At 27.4% G+C, this 24,531-nt stretch overlaps 1 protein-coding gene across 2 annotated transcripts in view; it reads left to right on the plus strand.

The window, feature by feature from the left end:
* Positions 1-1,228: 1,228 nt before the first annotated feature.
* The window catches only part of LOC128387214 (uncharacterized), a 35,992-nt gene continuing 12,689 nt past the window's right edge, over positions 1,229-24,531 (plus strand). For both annotated transcript variants that reach the window (XM_053346393.1, XM_053346394.1), the window contains exons 1-2: positions 1,229-2,138; positions 24,127-24,233. In XM_053346393.1, the coding sequence (XP_053202368.1) occupies positions 1,879-2,138; positions 24,127-24,233 (367 nt within the window). In that variant the 5' untranslated portion in view covers positions 1,229-1,878. The remainder of the gene's footprint in view (positions 2,139-24,126; positions 24,234-24,531) is intronic.

Consider the following 24,531-nt stretch of genomic DNA (forward strand, 5'->3'; position numbering starts at 1 on the left):
AATCAAACAAACAGTTAATTGTTAATCAACTGAATTAACTGAATGATAACAATTTAAAACTGATGTCTCAATGTATTATTAATACAACAGAATTAAGAAAAAAAAAATTAATTATAATCATCAAATTAACAACTAAATATAACAACTTGAGACTATTATTATTATTAATGAACAACAATCAAATATTGTAATGATTAACAATTAATCAAATCAGTTTGAATCAGTGTTAATCATTAATCATAATTTTCGATTTGTTTTAATTGTGATTAATAGTAATTCATTTTAAATAATGATTGTTCATGATTCAAACCAAATTAAAGTTTGTTACAAATGTAAAGAGATGAGACAATAATTGATGATTTAAATGAAACCTCAGCTAATTGATTTAATCATCGTAGTTGATTATCATCATGATAAGGATGAAGTTATCGTTACCTTGAGTTCACCTCAGAATCAAGAATCATTCCCCCTGAGGGCAATTAGAGGTAAATATTAAATTGAACCTTTTTTTTGACCAAACTCACGTTTTTACCGTTTCTTTTTGTCTGTTTCATGATGATTAAGAACTGAATTAAGGGATGAACATGATGATTTAGAACAAAAAATGATCATTGTGATTATAAAAGACAAACAGGAGACTGGAACTCAAAATTCATCGGAAACTGAACTTTTCAGAATCTCAGCCCTGAACTTACCTATTAAATCAAACACGATAACTGGTTTACATTTATGAACAATTTTCCATCCCAATTAACAATTAACCTTAAATTTATCGAGAAAAAAAATCTCTCAACAATTAAACCAATCAATTGTAATAACAAAACTACTCACAAATCTAATAATAATTACAAATCGTTAATCAAAAAAATCTAATTTATTTCATATTCTTAATAATTAGAAAAAAACTTTTGACTTTAACTAATCCTAACATGAAATGAAGCCATGATCAACTAATAATATCAACAGAATTCATCTTAATAATTAACAGAATAAGTTGATACAAAAAAAAGGAAAAACAATTCTAATTGTTAATCAATTTTTCTCCAGTTAATTGTCAACACAATTAACTAATTTTCTCCCAAGGAACCACCAGATGGCGAAACTGTTCTTGTTTAGAATTTTTTTATTCTTAAAAAGGTTGACCAGGTGGCGTTCGAATCGCAAGTAAAACGATTGAATAACAAAGAGAGTTGAAGTTTATTGACTGAAGTTTAATGTTGGAGTCAATTTGATTTTCTAAGTCACTTCGTTGACTAATTTTTGTTAATAATTAAAATTAATTGTGAACTTTCTTATTAATTTATTTAATCAACAATCAAGGAAGAAGAAACTGTTTCAATTATTACCACTGATTTTAATAGTATTTTTGTGTTGTGATAAAACAAAAACGGACTCTACTTTTCTTATTCTTTTCTTACCTGTTAGTCTTTTCTAACCGGACTAATTTTTTTCTTCTTCTTCTTCTTAATACTTTTGGACGCCATGTTTTTTATATTAACTAATCGTTGTTTTCTAACAAATATAATCAGTTAATGATTAACCAATGATTTATTTGAACACCAATTTGTTTCAATTTTACGATAAATTGACAATTAACTTAAATTCCAGTGATTAACGTGACATTTTGAGTGGTTAAATCCACTCACATTTGGTTTTCTTGTTCTCATCTTTATATCTTTTTCGGATATTCTTTTTAAAAACAAATTCTATTCTATATAAACAATTGTTCTCTTTTCTCTTTTCTTTTTTGTTTTCGTTTTTCTTTTTTACCTTTTTTTTCTTCTTCTTCTCCGATAGTGTCTTCCTGGGTTTCTTGAAATCCTTTTTTCTTTTTCTTCTTCGACGGCAACTTTGTTGTCCATCTTCAATAGTTGCAATATGCTCCCTCCGAGAAATCACCATAACTCACTAAGCTTATTTACAAAATCATCATCAACAATTTTCTTAGCCTTCCTATTCTATTCAGTCATCTCAATTTGCTCATCTTTAACATCTTCCTCTTCTTCACCTTCTTCATCTTCACCATTTCCCACATCCATATTTGAATGTCCCCCTGGTTGGCATGTTTCGGGGACACAATGTTACAAATATTTTAATATAAAACACTCATGGGGACGTGGCAAGGAAATATGTAAAAGGTAAGAATCGAACTTCCTTAAATTACAAAATTAATCATAATTATAGTTAAATAATCGCCAATTGCTTGAGCTGTTTAATTGTTAATCTAATTTCTTACAACTACCTGTGTGTGTCCCATCCCATGTTAACATTATAAACCAGTAACAAGAGAAAGAGGCAGGGGCAAGATGAGAGAGAGAGAGAGAGAGAGAGAGAGATGTTGAGGTTGTTGAAGATGATTAAAGTTGAAACAAGTTATTTTTCAATATTATTTCTAGACGATAAGATGAATTCCTTAAGAAAATGGCCTTAAGCTATTCCAATAATTTTTACCCAAGAAAAACGACTCTTCAAGTTGAATGAACTTTATTTGCCTTTTTTTTCCTATCTCTTTAATATTGAATAACCTTTATTCCCCTTAATGTATAATAACTATGATGATAATAAGTTTAGAATAATATTGAGAATCATATCTCCAGGGGCATCTTCACCTTTCTCCTTGATCATCATCTTCATCCTCCTCATCTCGATAATATCATTCTTATTCTTGATAAGACAAACGTTTAATTACTGTAATGTAATTTCCTTTTCCCGTGAACATAATCATGACCGATAGCAATTGAAGTTAAATCACATCGGTGATTTGAAAAACCAAATCAAAATTAGTAAATCAAATAGGAAAACAATCAATTAATATCAGTTAAAGTATCTTCTTTACAACAATTATCATGTACACACATATATGATATTCATTGATGGTTGGTTAATGTTGTGATTAACCAACACGTTTGAAACGTTTATTTGTTACTTGATTATGACAGTTGATCAGAACTTGAATAGTAATAATCAAGATGATGACAATGTTGATGTTTATCAATTTTTGTCATCATGCTGATTGATGCTTCTAATATAATATTTATGATCATTGAATTTTAATAGGAAGCGATCACATAATCAGTAAGGGTAGAAAATTGTGATTCGGATGAATTATGATATAATAGTAACAATTAACCATTGAGACCAGAAAATTACCTTAGGCTATTATCAGATTATCGAGTCAAGTTCAGGTTGTAACCTGAGACACAAACACTTATCTGTCACCTTGCAAGTTCAAATCAACCTCCACCCTCCATGTTAATCTTGATTATCTCATTAATATTACCAACATCAACTTTCCCCATGATTTTTTATTAATACTTGCACCTCATGAGTTTGCATGAGTAAAAATCTGAAACTTGAAATATAACCTTAACCAGATAATAAAATTAAGAGATGATAAAGATTAACAATTATGAAACAATTAGGTTAAGGGTGTTAAACATTTCCCATTTCAATCAATACAATTTCCTTCTTCCCAATAATCAATTTGATTTAAATCCTAAATGTTTTCATTTTTAAATTTCGATGAAAATTTCCAATGTGATTACTAAATTGCTATTATAAGATAAACAACAAATATTCATTCATTGCCCTTGACTTTTCAAAATTGATTTGATTTCGTCGATTTCATATCAACAGGTAAAATCTTATCATAATGATGTAAAAAAAATTCTTTTTTTGTCCAAAAAAAAAGTGATGAGGATGATATTAAGATGAAGAAAAAAAAGATGAGAGAATGAGGAAGAAACCAGTCTGATCGGATTGAGGCCGAGTATTAGTTGAGATTCAGTTTTATCAATGATTTCGCTAAATTTTTACTCACCTTGAAGCCGGTATTTTATCATCATAATCCACATCATTCTCTCTCTTTCTCTCCTCTTTGATGCTAAATTCTGATGGGGAGAGAGAGAGGAAGGGAAAATCTGAAAAGGGTCGTCATGATGTTCATCAGAATCTTGAGATATTACTATTATATAAAAAAAATATTCTCGACCCTAAGGGATAGTTCATCCTCATCATCTTCATCTTTTTTCTCAACTTTTTTTCTCATCTTTTTCTTCTTGGTTGCTTGATTTTTGCTTTTTTACGGTTAATCAGCTTTCAGATCACTCGGTGGGTCAACTTATATTAAACTTGTTGACAAAACCCCAAAACTATTTGACATAATGGTGATGATGGTGATGATGATGATCAACAAGACAAGGTCAAGGTGATGAAAGATGATTGAGAAAAAAATCTATTATCAAGTGAAAAAAGTTATCAAAAACTTCAAGCAAACTAAATAAATCTAATTGACATGAATTCTGATGATCTTAATCACTAATTGATTAACGAAAAACAATCCCATTCACTTTAAATCATCTACTTTAATTACCTAATCCATTTTAATCCAACCTTTTTGTTTAATCGTAAATTTTTTTTTTACAAAACCTACTAATCATTTCAACTTTAATCAATTATCATGTTAATGTTAATTGTTAGAATTTTAATTCGATTATATTAACATTAAAACCTTACCAACTCTTTTTTTGAAAAAAAATTTAATGATAATGATTTAATTTGATTGTAAATTAACTTGATATCATTAAATTAACAAAAATGAAACGTTGTAATTGAAATTTAAGTAACAATTAACAAGTCGCTGTCAAATGAGCTAAACAACTAAAGGTAAACCTGAACACAAGAAGATGATGAAGATGATTAGATGATGATGATGATGATGATGAAGATGGAGGATGATATTATTTTTAGGGTTAAATTAATCACAATTAATATTATCATCATGAATTATTCAGGTTAAACATGATGATATAAAACATCATTGAACATGAACAATTTAGTTAATTCTATTGTTGGTTTATCTTAATTTAATTTTCGATACAATAACAATAAACAGTAAATTCTAACCATTGAAGAGTAATAAGAAAAAAAAACAGAATCGAATCAAGAATCATGATAAGAATAGTAACTTAATCGGAACTTATCAATTTCACATTCTCATCACAAATCAGATTAATTCTTTATTTTTCTCAACATGATGCGAAAAAACAACAATCACAACAACTGATTATTAAATGATAACAATTTAAAATTAACTTCTCATTCTTGGGAATTAACAATTTACTCTAGTGAGTTTCATTCATGTAATAGTATTAATTTTTTGTTTCATTCACTTTAATAGAAACAAAAAGAAAAACGAATTGATTGTTACAAATTTTCTGTTCGATTTAATTTAATTGTTTCCAATGTAATTCTAACGATAAGTAGCTAATATTAGACTTTTTCTTTTGTGTGCCTAATCAATTAACCCTTACGAGATTACGATGGTTAAGTTAATTGTTTGATTAGTAAAAATATAAACGGGTAAACATTTAGAGCGATTCAATTATATCGATTATGATAAAGAAAAATAATCAAGATAATCAATCATCAATAGGTAATAATAAATAACAATTTACCCTTAAGGTCAATTGATTATCTTTGCTGCTTATATCCTCATTGATTATTCAAATTTATTATTTGATCAACTGGTTACGAAGATTGTTATAAACATTATCATCCTCATCTTCATCCTCATCCGCATCATCCCTATTAATACACACACACACAATTATAATATTTTGACCCATAACCAGTAGACCTTCAATCAACGATGGTTTAATTATGATTATTAATTTGATTGTTACTATTAACTAAATATATATAACTGAAGATAAACCTGATTTGGTTGATTGAAATATTATTAATGTGCTGACGATAATTATGAAAATTGTTGTTGATTGTTTAACAATCCAATGTAAAAGGTTTTGTTCAATCACGGAAATAAATCACTATCAGTCCGTGTCCGAAAATTGTTCATGATTGATTCATGAACGATTATTGATTATCGGATTCACAACTTTTCGAGTGAGAGAGAGAGAGAGAGAGATTGTATCATGTTGACTTATCTTTTTTTTTCTGTAGAAATATTTTGATGGCACTTTGAGTGCACGTTCAGGAATCGACTGCGTGTCTCATGTCAGCACGTTCTCTCAGTGAAACGGTTGACGAATAGAAAACAAAACTGAAATAATTAATCGTAAATCTCATTAATCTGATAAACAATAATTTTAATTATCAACAGATTTTGATAATCAATTAACTTCCTTTCATTTCTAATCCTCACCTACGTTTATCTCGCTCCAAATGATTAAAAAAAACACTTCATTTGATTTATCATATACTTGGTTCATTCTAAGGCGTTAAAGTTGATTAAATGTTGACACACATCTTTTAATCACTATTGTTGATCATATTTAAATTGTAACGTTTATCTAATTTTGTTTATTCAGTTTTCAGAACTTTTTTTTCCCAATATACTATTTATCATGAAAAAATTGTTTTCTCTTTACTATGAAAAAGGAAGCTTATGAAATGAAAAGTTCATTCACTTGATAAGATGACATGAAAGTTATTCTCAAGTCAGAACTTTTTTATTATCACCATTAGAACTTGTAACACAACTGATATTAATCATTTACTATTTATTATCATTAAACTGTTAAGGGATTGATTATAATCATGGAAATGTCAAAAATTCTGGTCAGCTAATTGCTGATTACCTTGATTATTGATAATTAACTAAGGTGATTCACAGGAATTTGATTGAGAAAATGACTTGAGGCTGATTGTCTTTTTCTTAAAATTAATTAATTGAACCTTAATTGTAGGAAATTATCACCACCGAAGAGTTAACAATAATTATAATAGATATTACAATTTAATCAAATACAATGTAATTACAATGTCATCTTTAAATCATTGTCATCAATGAAATGTCATCATTATCATATTAACCTGAGGCTAAATGTAATCCAATTATTCAAAACAACCAGACAAACTAATTAGCTGCAGTTTCAATTGTTTTACAAATATTTAAATCAAATCCAAATTGTATTTTTCAATGAATTTCATTTGATTGAATTGAATTGATAACATACATTGCCTTGTGCATGTATTACCTGTAGATTATCACTTTGATAGAGAATGGGAGATGATGATGATATTGACGATAAAGTGACGATGATAACTGTTTGTGATAATATGGATGAGAAGATGATGATAAATGTCTCCTTCTAAGTATTTCAAGTGATCAATTTTCTGCTTCAAGGTTAAATAACCTAAAATCACCTTGAATCTTCAAAGTATCTTCTTCCCTATCATCTTCCTACTTCTCTGATCATCTTTCACCTTTCCTCTTACTTTTTATCATCATTAACACTCTATTGATTATGAAAATATTTACTATTATCAATGATGAAGATAATCTTCTGAAACGCTCATCATTATCAAAGATCATCATCATCATCATCATATCTCTTTCTCTCTGCAACACTTTCTACTGCTTTTAACTTTCATCTCATCTCAAGCAATTAAGACACCAATCCAATCGTTTCAACCTCTTCGACTTTACTAAACTAAATGATTATCTCATTCTAATAATTACATAATCCATTACCTGAAGATTATTATTATCCAATGATGTAAATTAATTGTAGTAGACAAAAAAGTTTCTCCAACAGATTGTAACAATCTACTAATAATATCCTAACAATTAATATCTAAATGTAACCAATAAACCGTTAACATTATCCTTGTTTAATTGATTTACAAATTAATAATTTACAAATTGAGTGTTAATCAAGTCTCAAAAACAAGTTGAATTTTCAGTTACATTAGATTATCGTTGGTGTGTAATACTTTTACAATTTGAATCACTAATTAAACTAATTGCTGTTTGATTGATAATCAAATTTGTGATTGTGATGATGGTGTTAATTACAATTAACAATCAATTTCTTGTGTTTGAAAACCTTTACTTTCTCAAGCTTATTGTTACCTTTGCAACTACTTGTACTTGCTGTTGGCACCTTAATATTAGGAAATGAGAACCAGAATCAAAGGTTATCATGAAATTCAGCTTACAGGTAAATTACTCATTTAAATTACTTTCTTTTTTTTCATCTTCTTTTGTCTTCCTCATCATCATCATCATCTCCCCCTCACTCCCTCACTTTAAATCATTTCTTTGCATTTCTTTCAATTGTTTGTAATCAACACAATTGAAATTAATCACTGAAAACTCATTAAAAGTAAATCTAATTTACTTTTTATTGTTTCCCAGCTGATTATGATGATGATCAACTTTGATTAACAATTGATTACAATGTTTAATCATGATAATAATAATCAATAAACAATAACAAAGAGAAATGTCAAAATCATGATGATTAACAATCTTAATCACAATTTGAATGTTGATTATAAATTGTGAGATAATTAAAAAGGCGAAATCAATTGCAAATTGTATTAACATGATTTCAACGATTGTTAATTGTGTTGATTAACTGACCAAAATTGATACGATTATATCATGAGTATAATAACTTATATTAATTAACCTCACCTAATCAATTGTTATCATCACCATACCATTAACGATTGTGATACTAATATAAATCAATTTCGAGTTAAATTATTAATCATATCCGTATATCTTATACAAATGATTTGATTTAATCAAGATTGTCATTGATTAACAATCATAAGGGACAATTAAATGCTTCCTGGATTTGTCTTTAATTGTGAGTTACACTTACACACCCAAATTTAAACAAATCAATTCATCAAATATGGTTAACAAATTAATTTGTCATCATAATCAATGTTATACTTTTAATCAATCTAATTCACTGATCATAATATTAATAATCAATTAATCATAACCCAATTTCAAATGTTAACCCAGATTAATGAGATAATCATAATTCATTAAGCAATCAAATTATTTTAGTCCATAAATCCCTCGTAAATATATGAAATGATTAACTAATTTAAGATTAGTTAATAACTTTTTTCCATATTAACTTTAAATTGTTGAAGTAAAAATAATTGTGAACACTTTCAGAACTGAACGTGAACAGATTAATCCTGATTAAAGATTAATAATCTCATCATGTTTGTTAATATTTCATGAGTTCACATAATTCTGGTCACAATTTAGTTGGTTCACATTTTCCGATTTGATTTAAAAATGACAATCAACAGTTACTATTTTTAAATTAATCTTAATCACCAATTAGTTAATTACTATTACAATCTCATCCTCTCATAATCTTCAATATTTAGTCCGTTGATTTCGTGAACTTTTCAAACCAAATCAACGATTTAAGAAAAGGTCAAAAAAAGTTCTGATGATTAAGTTTTTTTTTGTTCTATTCTAATTTCTTTCTGACAATACTATAAATCTTATTAATATCATAACAATATAATTACTTAATTTAACTGAATTAATATGATGATGATGATGGAAAATGATAATATCATGATTGTATTAATTTGTTGCTCTTAAAACGAAACCGATTAATCAGTTAATTGATCGTTAATAGTTGATGATAATGATGAGGATGCTGAATGATATTAATAAGATATAAAAGGTAATTCTCATGTAGATAAAAAAATGTTATTCTTATCATAGAATTGATTATCTATTTCAAATTCTGATTGAATTTTTTTCGTTATTCTTTTATCATGATAATCAATACTATGGATTAATGAATGGAACAAAAAAACAGATTAATTATCTTTCTTTAATCTAATTCATCAATAATATTATGATTAATGTCCAATAAAATATAACTCAGGATGAAAAGAATCCTTTTTTTCAAAGTTTCAGATTTAAATGATGATGATGATGATTAGCATGATGATTAAAGAGGTGATTAAGATAATGATTATCTTTCAATAATATTTACCTGATTATCTCCATCATCTTGATCCTGATCCTCATCATTTCAATATCATCACTATTTTAGTCAATAGATTTTGATTATATTGAAAATTTGTTAACACAAATTCATAACTGATCATCATCATCACCATGATATTATTTTTATATTTATCCTCATGATTAATATAACCTAACAATCAACGTTAACAATTAACTGTAAATGAGAAACTGTCTATCAATGTTTTCTTATATTATTTAGTTGATTGCTTACCTACTTTAGGTTTAATCAAGTAACATTGATTTAACTATTTAAATATCAATAACCTTCAGCAATAAGTTGATTATTAATCAATCATTTAAATTTTTTCCTGATTGGCCTAAATTTTTTGATCATTTAACATGAAATTGATAATTAACTAATTGTTGACATTTAACTTAATTTAAACCTTTTTGACCATTACTTTTTGAGTTAATCAATGTAATCAAATATTATGGATTATAAATAAAACTTGATTATCATTAAATTGTGATGGTAATTAACAAAAATATAACGTGATTAATATTCAACGTAGGCGGTGTTACTGTTAATTAACATGCTAACCAAAGTTAATTTAGTTTGATGTTGATGATAATTAAGATGATGATGAGGTTTGATATTGGTTATGATTAAGATTATGATGAATTTGATAATCAAGATCACAAAGATAAAAATGATTTTAATAATTGATATCAGCTCTCTGACCCTTTCGTTAATTACCTTTGATTGTGAACAATTAAGCTGAGGCTTAATTGTGAGGGTCAGAAACTTTTTGATTACAATTGGTCCTCTTTGATTAATTTAAATACAATTAGGCATAATTTTAACATTGAATTTGAGGCTCAATGATATTAAAACGAAAGGTTGATTATCATGTTTCCCTTTCATAGATAATTAATCATTTGAATGATGCTAATGATCCGGATTAATTTGATTACTTTTTTGGTTGATTTTGTGAATAAAATTCACTTTGAATCAATTGAAACTTTTAATCAACTTGATTTTGAATGAATTTGAATCAAGTTAATTTTCAATGTTACATTGAAACGATGTAAACTAATTGATAATTAACCTTAAAGGTAACAAGAGATATAAAAAGTTCACCAAAGATGAAGATGATAAAGTGAAGATGAAAATTATCATTTCCTCTCTTTCTCTCTCATTTTCCCTATGATTTTACCTTATTTTTCACAGTAAATAATATTGACTATAATGATGTTGATGATGAAGGGTTTTCAATGGTCATTTGTGGGTAAACTTGAAGATGAAAAAATGAGGAAACCTTAAAGGCATCAGAATGATGAGAGAGAGAGGGGGAAGATGAATTGATGTTCAATTGCAAGGAAAAAGATGATGATAGAGAGAAGAGAAAACTGAAAGAGAAAACCAGAAATTGGTGATGATTATAAGATGAAGATGATGAAGATATATACCTGTAGAAAAATATCTTGGGAAAATTCGGTCAACTTTGGTTATCTCTCTCTCTCTCTCTCGCTCTCCCTCTGAATGCTAATGTTATTAGCATTTCAAACCAGAAAAGACAGAGAAACAGAAAGATGATAGAGAGATAGATAGAAGAGAGATGAAGAGGAACAAGATAAGTTTAAGGGAGTTACGAAGATGAAGATGGGAGGAAAAGAGGGAGCAAAAAGTTAGGTTTTCGGGTACCAGTTACATAAGGGCTCAGGTCAACGAAACTTAGCCCAGTATATAAACTGGTTTTCCAATGTTTTCCGCTTTTCTTTTATCATCATCCTGCAACATCATCATCATCTTACTTGATGCCTTTGATAATTCAAATACATATAATCTCTCTCTCTCTCTCTCTCTCTCTCTCTCTCTCTCTCTCTCTCTCGCTATCATCATAATCTTCAATTGATCTTGAAAAGACATTGATTTTTCATCATTTGCGCTTTTCTATTGATATCTTTTCCTTTTGAATTTTGTATGATGATGATGACTATTTGTTTATGTATCTAAAAAACTGTTGATAAAATGATGATGATCATGATGATAGGAGAGTTAATTGTTGATTAGTTTTATTATCTGAAAGTAATATCTTGATAAACTAATTACAATTTGATTTTAGGCAATTTTTTTTCCTGAAAATGATTCCAAATCAAGATTCTTATCACTGTATTGATATTTTTGTAAATTGATTTTCAATGATGATCAGTAAGCAATTTAAATGATTAGGTGAGGCCAAAGTAACATTTACACATGAAAATGCAAATGTATTAATATGTGTATGTGATTAAACAACATGTCTGGTGTTTTCTGGTCACTTTTAGAACCAGAAAATTAACCAAAATGTTGCAAGAAAAACCAGTTTCTTTCTGTTGATGATTTTCTTACAATAGATGCTAAATCCATAGTAAAGAAAGAGAAACTGTAAGAGAAAGAGAGAAAGAGAGATGATGATGATGATGATGATGGAAGATATTATTTTTGCATGAAATTCCAATTTGTTGATGCGGAAGTTTTTTCTCTTAATGTTGATCTGGTTGTTGATTAACTAACTAGTTCCATCATTGAGAAATATAAATTACAACATGAGACGATTTTTGATAATATTGAAAATGAAAACAAAGTGAACAATATTTTAATTGTTCACTTTTGTTGACAGTACAATTTTTGCATCAACATGAATTTAATATTAATTCAAGTTATCTGATTGTTGATTCATGATGAAACAATACAGTTTCATGGTTTTCTTGAATGATGATAATAATACAATCATCAAGTTAATCAATCGTTTCAACAATTTGTTTAATCAAACTTTTCCTTTTCAAATTGATCAGGTAACTTTTACCTTTATCGTAAAGGTAACAGGTTAATTGTCAACTTATATTAGGAATATGATGACATGAAAATGGAGTATTTTTCTTGCTGATGATTTGCTATTCAGGGTAAGTAACAATTAGGAAGAGGTTAAGGAAGATGATGATGATTATAATAGTTAAGGGTAAGGTTGAAAAGGGAGCGGAAGATAATTCCTGATGATATTTTCATTGTAATATTAATGATAAAATGTAATAATAATCTTAATGAAAGTACATCATCATCATGGTAGCATCAGATTAATTCATAAGGAATTGATTATGAAAACAATAATAATAATCAGATATAATTAGAGGGAAATGGTTAGTAAATTTTAGATTTAAATTGTAATTGTAATCAAAATGATCATCAACAATTAGCATAAATTTGATAAGTTCACTGGCACCTTTTTCATTTGTTTATATGGTTTAAAAATCAATTTTAACCCTTTAAAGTTATTGAATTTAATTGCAACAATTAACTTTACTTGGTTAATTGTTTTATTCAATCAAATTGATTGTTATGTTTTTCAAATTTACATGTTTATTGATTTGAAATGAAAATAATGAATTGAAATTATATAATCTTCCTGGTAAAAGATATTGTCAATAATAATAATCAGAAATTGATGATTTAACAACAATCAAAATTAATTGTTAATCTGTTATATTAGCCAGAGCTGTTTATTGTTTGTCTGGTCAACTGATTACATGAAAAGTAATCAATTTTATTGCATGTCCACTTATGTCCAGTTTGGTTAGTGTTTGTTGATTGTTTAGACAATTAAGTTAATAGACAATTTCATCAATAAGATGATGATAAATGAAAAAAAGGCCAAATAAATGCGGAAATTGCTGTCAGTCCGTCAATTGATTTCATCAGCGTTTATTATTACCCGTTAACCACAATTAAATCAATCTAGACAATCAATACACTCGTTAATCCTATTAAGGTGAGATAAACTGTTAATCTTAACCTAAATCAAGGATTAAGCTACAAACAGACATAGGATATTAAACTGAGATTTCATGAGAGATAATGTTGATTTTTAACGAAAACCAATTAATTAGAAAAAGGTGATAATCTTATTGAGAATCAATTTTTCAGTAGATTAAATTAATCGTCAACAATCAGTATCGTTTGTTGATTATCAGCTTAAAGAAGACGAAGAGCAAAAAAAACTCAGGTAGCCAAAATTCTGGTTCGAAACTGATAACTTTTTTTTTCATGATCCATTCTTACCTGTTCATGGGAATCTGAACAAGAACAAAGTCGCTCATTGATTTAACCTCAATAATGATGATTTTTTCTTCTTTTTATCCTCATCATCATCATCAGAACTTTTTTTTTACCTTCACCGAGATTAAGACAGACAGAGTTTCAAATGACCATTTAAGATTTCATCAGATGAATTGTATCACAATCATTGCGATATCAATAATATAACTTATTGTTATCAAGTTCCAATGTTGTTTAGTGATTTAAATCGTGACTTGATAATCAATGTTGATAATTTTTCCCGAACAATCAACAAATACCATGATTAAAGTGTCTAATTTACTGATTCTTACCAGATCATTTACTTTCTAACAAGCATCTCCCTTTCTCTCTCATTTATTATCATTATCGTTGTAAACTTGTTGCTTACACACTCACAACATTATCATAATAATCACAACCATTAGCATCATGATGATAATCATGATGAAAGTTTTATCAACAAAAAAAAATGATCATGTAAATGCAAACAAGGCTCTTGTTTCAACCTCTTTGTCTATTGTTTTGTTGATTGTTGCACCTTTTGTTACCTGTGCAAACCTTTGTTTCTGTGTGTGTGTGAGTTTGATTGCAAAGGTATAACTGCATAAATGTTGATCATTTTTGTCCAATGTTTGTCATTGTCAATTCCAAGAAGCTACTATAAAGCTGATCTTTAATCTGAGTTAGTAACCAACTGTTTGCAATCAACAATCAACAATCAACAGAGCGGGCAAGGTGCTTCATGCTTCAATCATCATCTCTTCAGTACATTACTCTTGTATCTCTCTGCCACTTATCATCATCATCATCATCATGATTGTAATCAACTTGACTATGAATTGATGATGATTATTATCCATATTTACTCTTGATTATTAGTTTGTAATCAGTGAAACTTTTTTTTTCTGCTCATATAAATTAGTGGATATTTTTTTCCCACCAATCTCATGGTGTGTGTTTACAATTTAAATCATATCAACACAATTAAAAGGGTATCCCACAAGGTGATTTTGCAATAAATGATAAAGGGTGGGAGATGTCACCATGTGATGAGCATAAAACTTAATTTGATGATGATGATGAAATTGGTTGGTAATCACAATTAATTCACGATTTGCTTGTTAAATTGTTTGATATGGAAGTTAATTGTTGTTACAGTTGTCAAATTATAACCATAATTAACACTGTATTCTGGTCACTATGTTAATCTCCATTTTTTGATTGTACCTTGTTTACTTTTTGAGAATGACAACAAAATTAATGTTAATTGTCGTTAATTGTTGATAAATTGTTGTAGTTGTTGTTGAATTATTATGATTAAGTTTTATTGCCTTTCCTGTCAATACAAAATTTGGTAAAATCTTTACAAACTGTAACTAATTGTCAACTTTTAAGATCAAATTTGCTGGTTAATTGTTGATCAAATTGGTCAGTTAACAATTTAAGAGACCCAAATGATTTAACCTGTATTAATATAAACCATCAGCTTTTAAAAATCAACAACAACAACAACAACAACAATTAACCAAGCAACTAAATTGTCTTGTCCAGTTGACTTATTTAACACGAAAACCAGAATTAAATAGCTGAACAATTAATAAAGCAAACAACAATTAAGATTAATAATTAATGAAAATATTTATTCATGATAATCAAATTGTGATAAAAATATTTGATTAATCAGTATTCAGTAAATAATTAATACTAATAATAATCATCATCAAAACAGTTAGTGATTAACTTACAATCAGTTAAATAAACACAACAACTATTAATCCAGTGATTACTTGAATGACCTAAATACATGATTCCAGTCAATTAAGATCAACAATCAACGAGTGAAATATAACAATTATTGTTTTAATTGTTAATTAAACTTGATAATGAAAAAAAGACAAATCAACAATTCGTAACAATGTAAACACCAACTGAGATAATCAATCCATGATTAATCCGAATCCATGATTAATATTGGAATTTTTTTCTCTCTCTCCTCCTTAATTCAGATTCTGATTCCTTTCACCTTCATTTGAATTGAAAACTCATGATAACAATTAAGTCCAACGCCCTAAAGAAAAATTAACTGACCACAATCAACAATCAATTTAATTGTAGGTATATAGTTGATTAGTTAATCATAATGTGTAGTTGATTTTTAATTTTTTTTTCTTTATATACTTTTCTTTACCAGAAATTAGTTCAAACTCAGGGTCAGTTACAGTTGAAAGTTGTTGATTGTTGTCTTATTGTGTTTAATGATCACAATTCAATGGATTATCATATTGTTAACATTGATTGATGTTGATTCCTTATATTATTTTACTTTGATTGTAACATAAACTTTTCATCTGTAGCAATTTGATTAATCAACTTTTTTTTCAGCTATTATTTGATATAATTTTAAACTAAATCAATCTAAATAATTTAAGTTAATCAAGGTAATTTAGTGTAACAATCAATGTAAACTTGTTTAACTTGATTGTTACAGGTTAATTATGATATTATCTAATTAATTGTGAGTACAAATTGCGATTTTCAATTCGCTATGTTGATCAATTGATAATTAATTTAGATAATTTTATCCGTTGATTGTAATCAATTGAATATGATTTATTAAACAATTGTATTAGTTGATAGTAATTTAAATGCTTTTGATAATTAATATAAATTTCAATGTCAATGTTAATCAAATCTTGATCGTAACAATTCCTGGTTAATTGTTACAATTAAAACTGATAACAAGAATTAGTGTTTCTTTAAATTGTACAATTCCAGTTGATTATCATCAAAATTACCCGACCAGTGAATCTAATCATCAAGCACAATCTAAAACAATTAATTAATTTAAACAACAATTCCACTGATTGTTTAAAAAAATTACAATAATTTAATTGTATTACTACAATTCTGCTGGTCAATAATCAGATAAGATTTTTATTTTCATTTCTTAACCAATTAATGTAATAACGATCAACGATGATTTGTTAACTGTACTCAATCAACTTGATTATCGTTTTAATTGATGATCATGTTGAATAATCAAATGATTAAATCAATGATTAATTGTATTGATTTGTTATAAATAAAATCGTTAAATAACAAAAATGATGAAAATGCGAAAAAGTTATTCGTTGAAATTAAGACACAACAATTAACAAAGCTACGATTTAACCGTTAACCTGTTTACCGGTCAAGCTCAGTAACAATTAACAAACACACACGTTATTAAAAGTTAAATTGTTGGTGTTACGTTGATTGTAATTTCGTTGATTAACCTTCAACTCGAAACAATCAAAGTTAAAGACAAAAATAACAAACGAACATAAAAAGACTTGGTCATCATTATCATCGTAATGATGATGGTGTTGATTATGCTTGGGAAAGATGATGAAGATGAAGATGAAGATGAAGATGAGTTTAGATGTTGATTAAAGGCCGTAAGCAGATTCACAGGTAAATGAGAGTGACCTTTAAATTGATGGACCAATTATGTTGATATTATTGCTTTCAGATGAAAATTGATTAAGTTTCTACCTGAAAATCAAATACCTTTAAGGTATTAAAATGTAATTACAATTAATGAGTAAAAATAATTTTTAAATTGATCAAATTAACCAAAAAATTTAGTTACAACAAAAGAGAGTGAAAAAAGTTTTATTTTAATCATGTTAATCTAATTATTGTCTGTCAATGATCAATGAGAGACAGTTTTTAATTATTGATCGATTGATTGATTGATTGTCAATATATTAACATGATTAATTGTTTTAATTATCCGTCAATAATTGTAATATGTTATGTATATTTAACTGGATTAACTTTTGATGATATTATGTTAATCAATAGCTGATTATTAATCTAATCTCCCTGACCTTATATGAGATTTAAATTATTATTATCAAATTGTTGAGGTCAAACTTTTGCTGGTTAATTGTTATCATATATTTAAATTGATTGTCATCAATTGGTTTAATTCATTATGGTTAAATTGACCTTTTTTCTTAATCATTTACAATTTACCAACAATCTTTTGATTGTTAATCTTAATTGTTAAACTACCCACTTTAAATTTCATCTTCATCCGTTTCACAATTTATCTTGATTATTATCAAATTAAATCAATCACGATGAAATTATTGTTAACTGTTTTGTAATTGTTATCATTAAAGTTAATCGTAACAATTTAAATGATCAACAACAACTTTCCGATATTAATATTACAATAATTGACCAGTTTCAATTTTGTCATTTGTGTCCAATCCTAATGATTAGTTAATTATGATTAACATTAATCTTGATCAAAGATTTGATTAATCGTTATTCAATTGATAATAATAATTACTAGTTAATAGTTTAATTTACAAGAAATTAGGTTAATTGTTTACTTTTTGTTAACTAACACACAATATTTGAACATTTTAATTGTTAATTATAGCCTTATAAAAATCAGTTAATAATTAATTGTTAATTGTAAAATCATGTTAATCAAACAAGAAGCCGGTCAATAGTGACACCTTAATTGTCCCCAGTGTAACAATTAAATCAAAATCAAGAGTCAACAATTTGATTAACACAACAAAATCAACATAATCACACACCTGAGGAAATAAATTGTTATAATAATAAGTTAATTGTTATTAACTAAATCCAATGGTGGCGTAGGTTGATTCTGATGATGATTAAATTTTTCTTAAACAATCAATGACTAATCAACTAACAATTAACTTTGATTGAATAGATTAGATCAGAAATCTATGAGAGAAAAAGTTAAATCACCTTAATCATCAATTTTTCGCCTCTTAATTGTTGATTAATAATCTTAAATTGTTGATTGTTATAAACGGTTCGCAATTCTAATCAACTTTAATCATAATCAAGGGCTCACCCATTTCTTTTGTCATAATCATCAACAGTTAATGACGATGAAAACTAAATTAACCAACTTATTACAATCAAAAGTTAATCCAAATGAATATAAGAAAATAACAATCAACAAACTGACCTTGTCCAAAGTTAATTAACTCCAACTAATTATATAATTTATTAAATGAATTAATTTGATTATGTGAATTGAGAAAAATAAAAAGATTCAACTATATGATATGAGTTAATTGTTGATGTTAATTAACAATAACAATGTTAATAGACAATAACTTATATATGTATTAATATTAATCTCAACTAAATCTTATTAATACAATTGATTCAGTTTGCTAACCAAATTTAACTTTCCAACTTAATTGAATTAACTAAATTAATCGATTGGACATTTTTGTTGTCTAATTGTAACAATTTGAATTATCATTACAATTAAAAAGTGAGTATCTAAATTATCACAATTAGGAATCAACAATTAACATTAAATTGTACTACACTTGTCAAATTGAACTATTTAATTGTTCCCATTTCAATTGTAACAATTGTAACAATTATATTATCATTAAGATTAACTGGTCAGCTTGACCTGTGAATTTAATCATACAAAATGATTTAATGATGAAAGTTTTCAAGTGAGAAAGTTTTTCATTATGATGATGATGATATTCATTCACATCATTATTATCATCATCATCATCATCTACATGAACATAGAGTACCAGTCATGATAAAAAACGGAATCTATTGCTTTTCATCATCTTTAATCACCTGAATCATTTACCTTATCATAAACCATGAACCTTGATGATTAGATTAATTAGATTGTTACACATTCAATTACCGTGTTAATTGTTTTCTAATTAAATGTAGAAATACTTTGATTGTATTTTTATTTTCCTAATAATAGTTAAGGTAAATCACTGAATCTCTAGTAAAATAATTTCCATCATGAAAGAGATGGCGAAGTAATTGAATTCTGAATTTCTATTTCATCAGACTACCTGAAGTTATTAATGAAATTTTCATTTTATCTCTCTAACTCTCTCATTATTATCATCATCATCTTTAAGTCTGAAAAGATCATCGCTCTTACAATCTTAGTGCAACAACATTGGAAACCCTTGCGGCTATATAACCAATGATGAAGATGATGATGACTCAAGTAAATGTCTTACCTGAGAAAATGATGATTATGAAGATAGTTAAGAAAGGGAAAAAGTAGATTGACCACCGTTACCATGTTAAAATACATAAATACATTTATTATGTAAAGAAGATGGAAGATAAATAATAACATGATGATAAGGTACTCGATGAAACCCGGAAGAAGGAGGTTAAAATAAAACAAGAACCAGAGATGATGATGATATGTTATTGATGATTAAATTATTGAGATGAATATGATTTATAATGGTGATGTTTCAATCAGAAATCAGCATCATGATCAATAGATACATTTTTCTGTCTACTTGAATGAAGATAAATGAAAATTAGATCAACATGATATTTTTCAAGGTTCGATATCATTCAGATATTCAAGGGAGAGTCTATTCATGATGGTGATGATGATGATTAAGATGAAGAAGATGAAGATAACATGACACCTTATATTTTTTTTCTTTTCTTTTTTTCTTCAAAGTTATGCTTAAATTCATTCACAAGTTCATCTTTGTAAGTTATCATCATCATTATCTTTTCTATTTGTCATCTTGTTTATCTCTCTCTCTCTCTCTCTCTCTCTCTCTCTCTTACACCTTATCATCATTCTAACTACTGCATTTATCTTCTCCTTGTCCTCCTACTTATCATCATTCTATTTATCCCACTCTATCTCTCAGCGTATTTAATAAAGACAAAGATAAAGAGAAGACAATAGTTTCCTTTTCCGTTTTGTTTTTCTTGATTGCTTTTCATCCTCATCATCACCTTGAAGTGACATCATCTTAATCCATCTTGTTATGTGATAAATATGATGTTTCTTGATCCAAATTATTACCACAACAAAAGACAATACAATCATCATTTTTTTTCTTCATTGTAATCAACAATAGCCAAGGAACATGAAAGAGGTAATGAAGATAAAGATGATGATGATGATGAAAAAAAAACAATCTCTAACTATGATGTTCAGAAGATTCATTTTTTTCATCTTCGTCTCCCTGGATGATGAGAACTTGAGACTTTACCTTGGTCACGCTGAATCCACCCAAATATCATCATGTTATCTTCCTCATCTTCTTTCACATAGTCTCTCTCTCTCTCAAGATGATGTTTGTTGTTTACTGATTGTTATTTGTTGATAGTTATTCGCATTCTCGAATCAAAATTGTTTGTACTGGTTATCATCATTTTCTATTTATCATGATAGTCGTTGGAATGGAAAATTCTGATTCACTTGAATTGATAACATGATGATTATTATGATAATAAAAAGATGAGGATGAAATTTTGAAAAAAGGTCATGGATATGTTACTATAAATGATTAATATGATCGGATGAAAATTTTTGCAAACCTTTTAAAGGGTAATAGGGTTTCTCACGTTTAAATATATATTATGTAATTTGTATTCATCTTTTGTCATCATCTTAATTATTATTATCATCATCATCACCATTGATTAAGATTGAAGAGATAATTTAATTGTTGACAATCAATTTTATTTTCTTGTGTAATCAGTTGTAATTGTGTAACTGTTTGTTTGTTTGTTTTGGTTTGAAAAAAAAAATTAATATGCAAAAATAGGACAGCTGATTGTTGTCATTGATTAATTTTAATCATCATCATTATTATAATTGCAGTTGATAATTAACATCAAGATGAGGATAAAGATGATGGGTCAATGGTCCTCATGATCATTTTAAACTTTCATTGTCATTATCATGATAAATTGTTATTGTCCTTTAATGATTCTGATATAATGTTAATCTGTTTCCTTACCTTTCAGATTATCTCAGATTTTACCTGAGATTTTATTTTTGGTTAACCAATAATAGTAATCATTAAGTTTAATTAATTAATCCATAATCATGATGTGATCAACTGGTTAATTAATTTTCTGCTAAATTGAAAGAGTTATTGAAAGATTAAAGGTAAAAGTCATTTACTTTTATATTGAATTGAAAGTAATTCCAATTGTCAAATAACTTTCATGATGATATTTAATATGAATGACATGAAGATTATTAGGAAGATAAATAGTTACAGGAAGATGATGAGGATGATGAGCTTAAAGGGAAGTGACCAATAAATGATGATGATGATAACAAGTCCAGATTAAAGTGATTCCATGTTAAACTTAAATGAAATTTCAGAGTTTTTTTTTCTTTCTTCAAGTTGATAGAAAAATGATCATGAAAACAAGATGATGATAGAGATAAGAATGATGTATTTGAAAGAGGTAAGCTGTAAGTCTTAATCCAATGAGATCTAGTGAGAGATGATGATAATCAGGATGATACTTGATTCATCTTCATTCTTTCTCTCTACAGGGATCTTTATCCTCTCTCACTCTCTCAGAATTCATGGATCACATTTTGTTCAATTTCTTCATTGATGAATCTCCAATTCCAACTGAGATTCAGTTGACTCTCTATCTTACCTTTCTCATCTTCCATCGATGGACAACCTCTTCTCTCTCTCTCTCTCTTCCTATTTTCCTTTCTACCTTATCATTATCACCAGAATCAGAATCTTCAGTTGATTGAGTTTCCTGGTTTTCTGATTTTGTGATTTTTTTGTGGTGAAAAAGAGAAAGAAAAAAAAATAAGATGAAAAATTTAATTAATTCTGAGAAATAAATTGTGTTTTCTTTTCTCGCTGTTTTTTTTATTACAAGAGATTATGATGATAATTGGAAGATAGATATTTCTTCATCATCATGATTCTGATTCCGATTCAAGATGAACCAAAAAAAGAGATGAGATAAAGAGGAAATTCATTGATGAGTGTTGGTGTTTTTGGTTCAAATTGTTTATTATTATTTTACTATTGATGCGTAAATCTTGTTGATTGTGATTGTTACCGTAAAATTGGCACATTGTTTGGTCAATATTTTTGATTGTTTAACAATTTGTTAATTGTTTACAATCAGTTTAACAGTTTCTCTTCCTCTTTATCGACTTAATTACATTTAAATCATCACCAACCTCCCAATTGGGATACAATTGATTGAATATATTTAGCTTGATTGTTAATTGACTAATTATTTTAATAACTGAACGAAAAAATAATTATGGTTAAAACAATTAATCAATTGAAGTGAGTCCACAATCATTAAATGTTTATTGTTAATTAACTGTAACAATTTAACTTGTTCATCTCTTAGAGGATTTTATAATCTGTTCCTGATTTAGGTTTTTCATCAACTTGTAATTGTTTTAAATCATTGATTTATAACAAAAGTAATTAGTTTAATCAATAATTTTCTCCAATAATAAGACAAATGATTAAATTCGTGATTAACCTCAATTTGATTAACATTTCAACTCAATCAGTTGATTAGGTTGAGAATCAATTTGATTAACAACAACAAACCTTGACCTCGATCCTTTCATTTCAACCCCTTATCCTAAAGCCGATTTCAAAGGAGAGAGAGAGAGAGAGATGAAGATAAAGAGATGAGGATGATAAAGATGATTAGAAAAAAAGTTAATTAGTCCTTATTATCACTCCAATAATAATATCTACCTGTTAATATGAATCATAAATATATCGCAATTTGAATGATGATAATGATGATTAACTCTCATTATCTTTTAACATGAAATAAAAAATCAACTTCAATTGAGATGATAAATTGACCTTTCCAATATTTATAAAGATTATCATTACCATTCAATATTTATTAGCATTGTAATTTATTTTTAATGGTTTGTCTTATTATCATCACAATTATCATCATTGATATTGATGATGATGAGACAAGGTTATATTAACAACTTATTAACACCCAATTTCACCTAATTTCCGGTTCCATTTTTAATGAATCTGAATCTCATTAGACAACGACAAGATGAATAAAGATTATAAGCTAAAAAAATGGTCACTCTCATGATATTTTGTTGTCATCATCATCATCATGCTAATCACCATCTTATTATCATGCACATAAATAGACACATTGAATGGCTGATTTTCTTGAATACTCATTTCCGTTATTGAGCAAAAATTTTCCATCAAATTTGTTGTAATATAAAAAAAAAGGTTAACTTGTTAACCTGATAAACTTGAACTGGTCAGTAATTGGCGATTTGTTTGTTTACCTGTTGTTAAATGAACAACAATGAATAACTTTTTTCTGTTAAAATTCAATAATAATCATTTCCTTTTTCCATCTCTACCCATTTCCATGATATCGATAACAGGTATGGAGGTGAATTGGCCTTTATTCAGGACTACAGTCAAAATAACTACACGAGTTACTTATCTTACCAGTTCCTTAAAGATTCACCAGCTAAATCATATTGGATAGGTAAGAGTATTGATATTAAGTGGCCGTGATTATTCAGGAGAGATTCATGAAGATGAATCAGATTCCGGTTCTTGTTTCCTCTTAAAACTTACCTTTTTTCCTTATACCAAATAAGTTTCTCTCTCTCTCTCTCTCTCTCTCTCTCACCTTTTTCCACCTTCCTTGACCAGTCCAGTCTATTATTAGTTGAATAATAAAAATACCATATTGATTTATTGATATGACCAAAAATTCATTATCATTATCCTACTGAACTAATTCTTGTCTTTGATTTTTGGTTTATTCATTTTTCATGGTT

This window comes from Panonychus citri, unplaced genomic scaffold (genome assembly GCF_014898815.1).
Source record: "Panonychus citri isolate SS breed McGregor unplaced genomic scaffold, ASM1489881v1 Contig00077, whole genome shotgun sequence".
Lineage (NCBI taxonomy): Eukaryota > Metazoa > Arthropoda > Arachnida > Trombidiformes > Tetranychidae > Panonychus > Panonychus citri.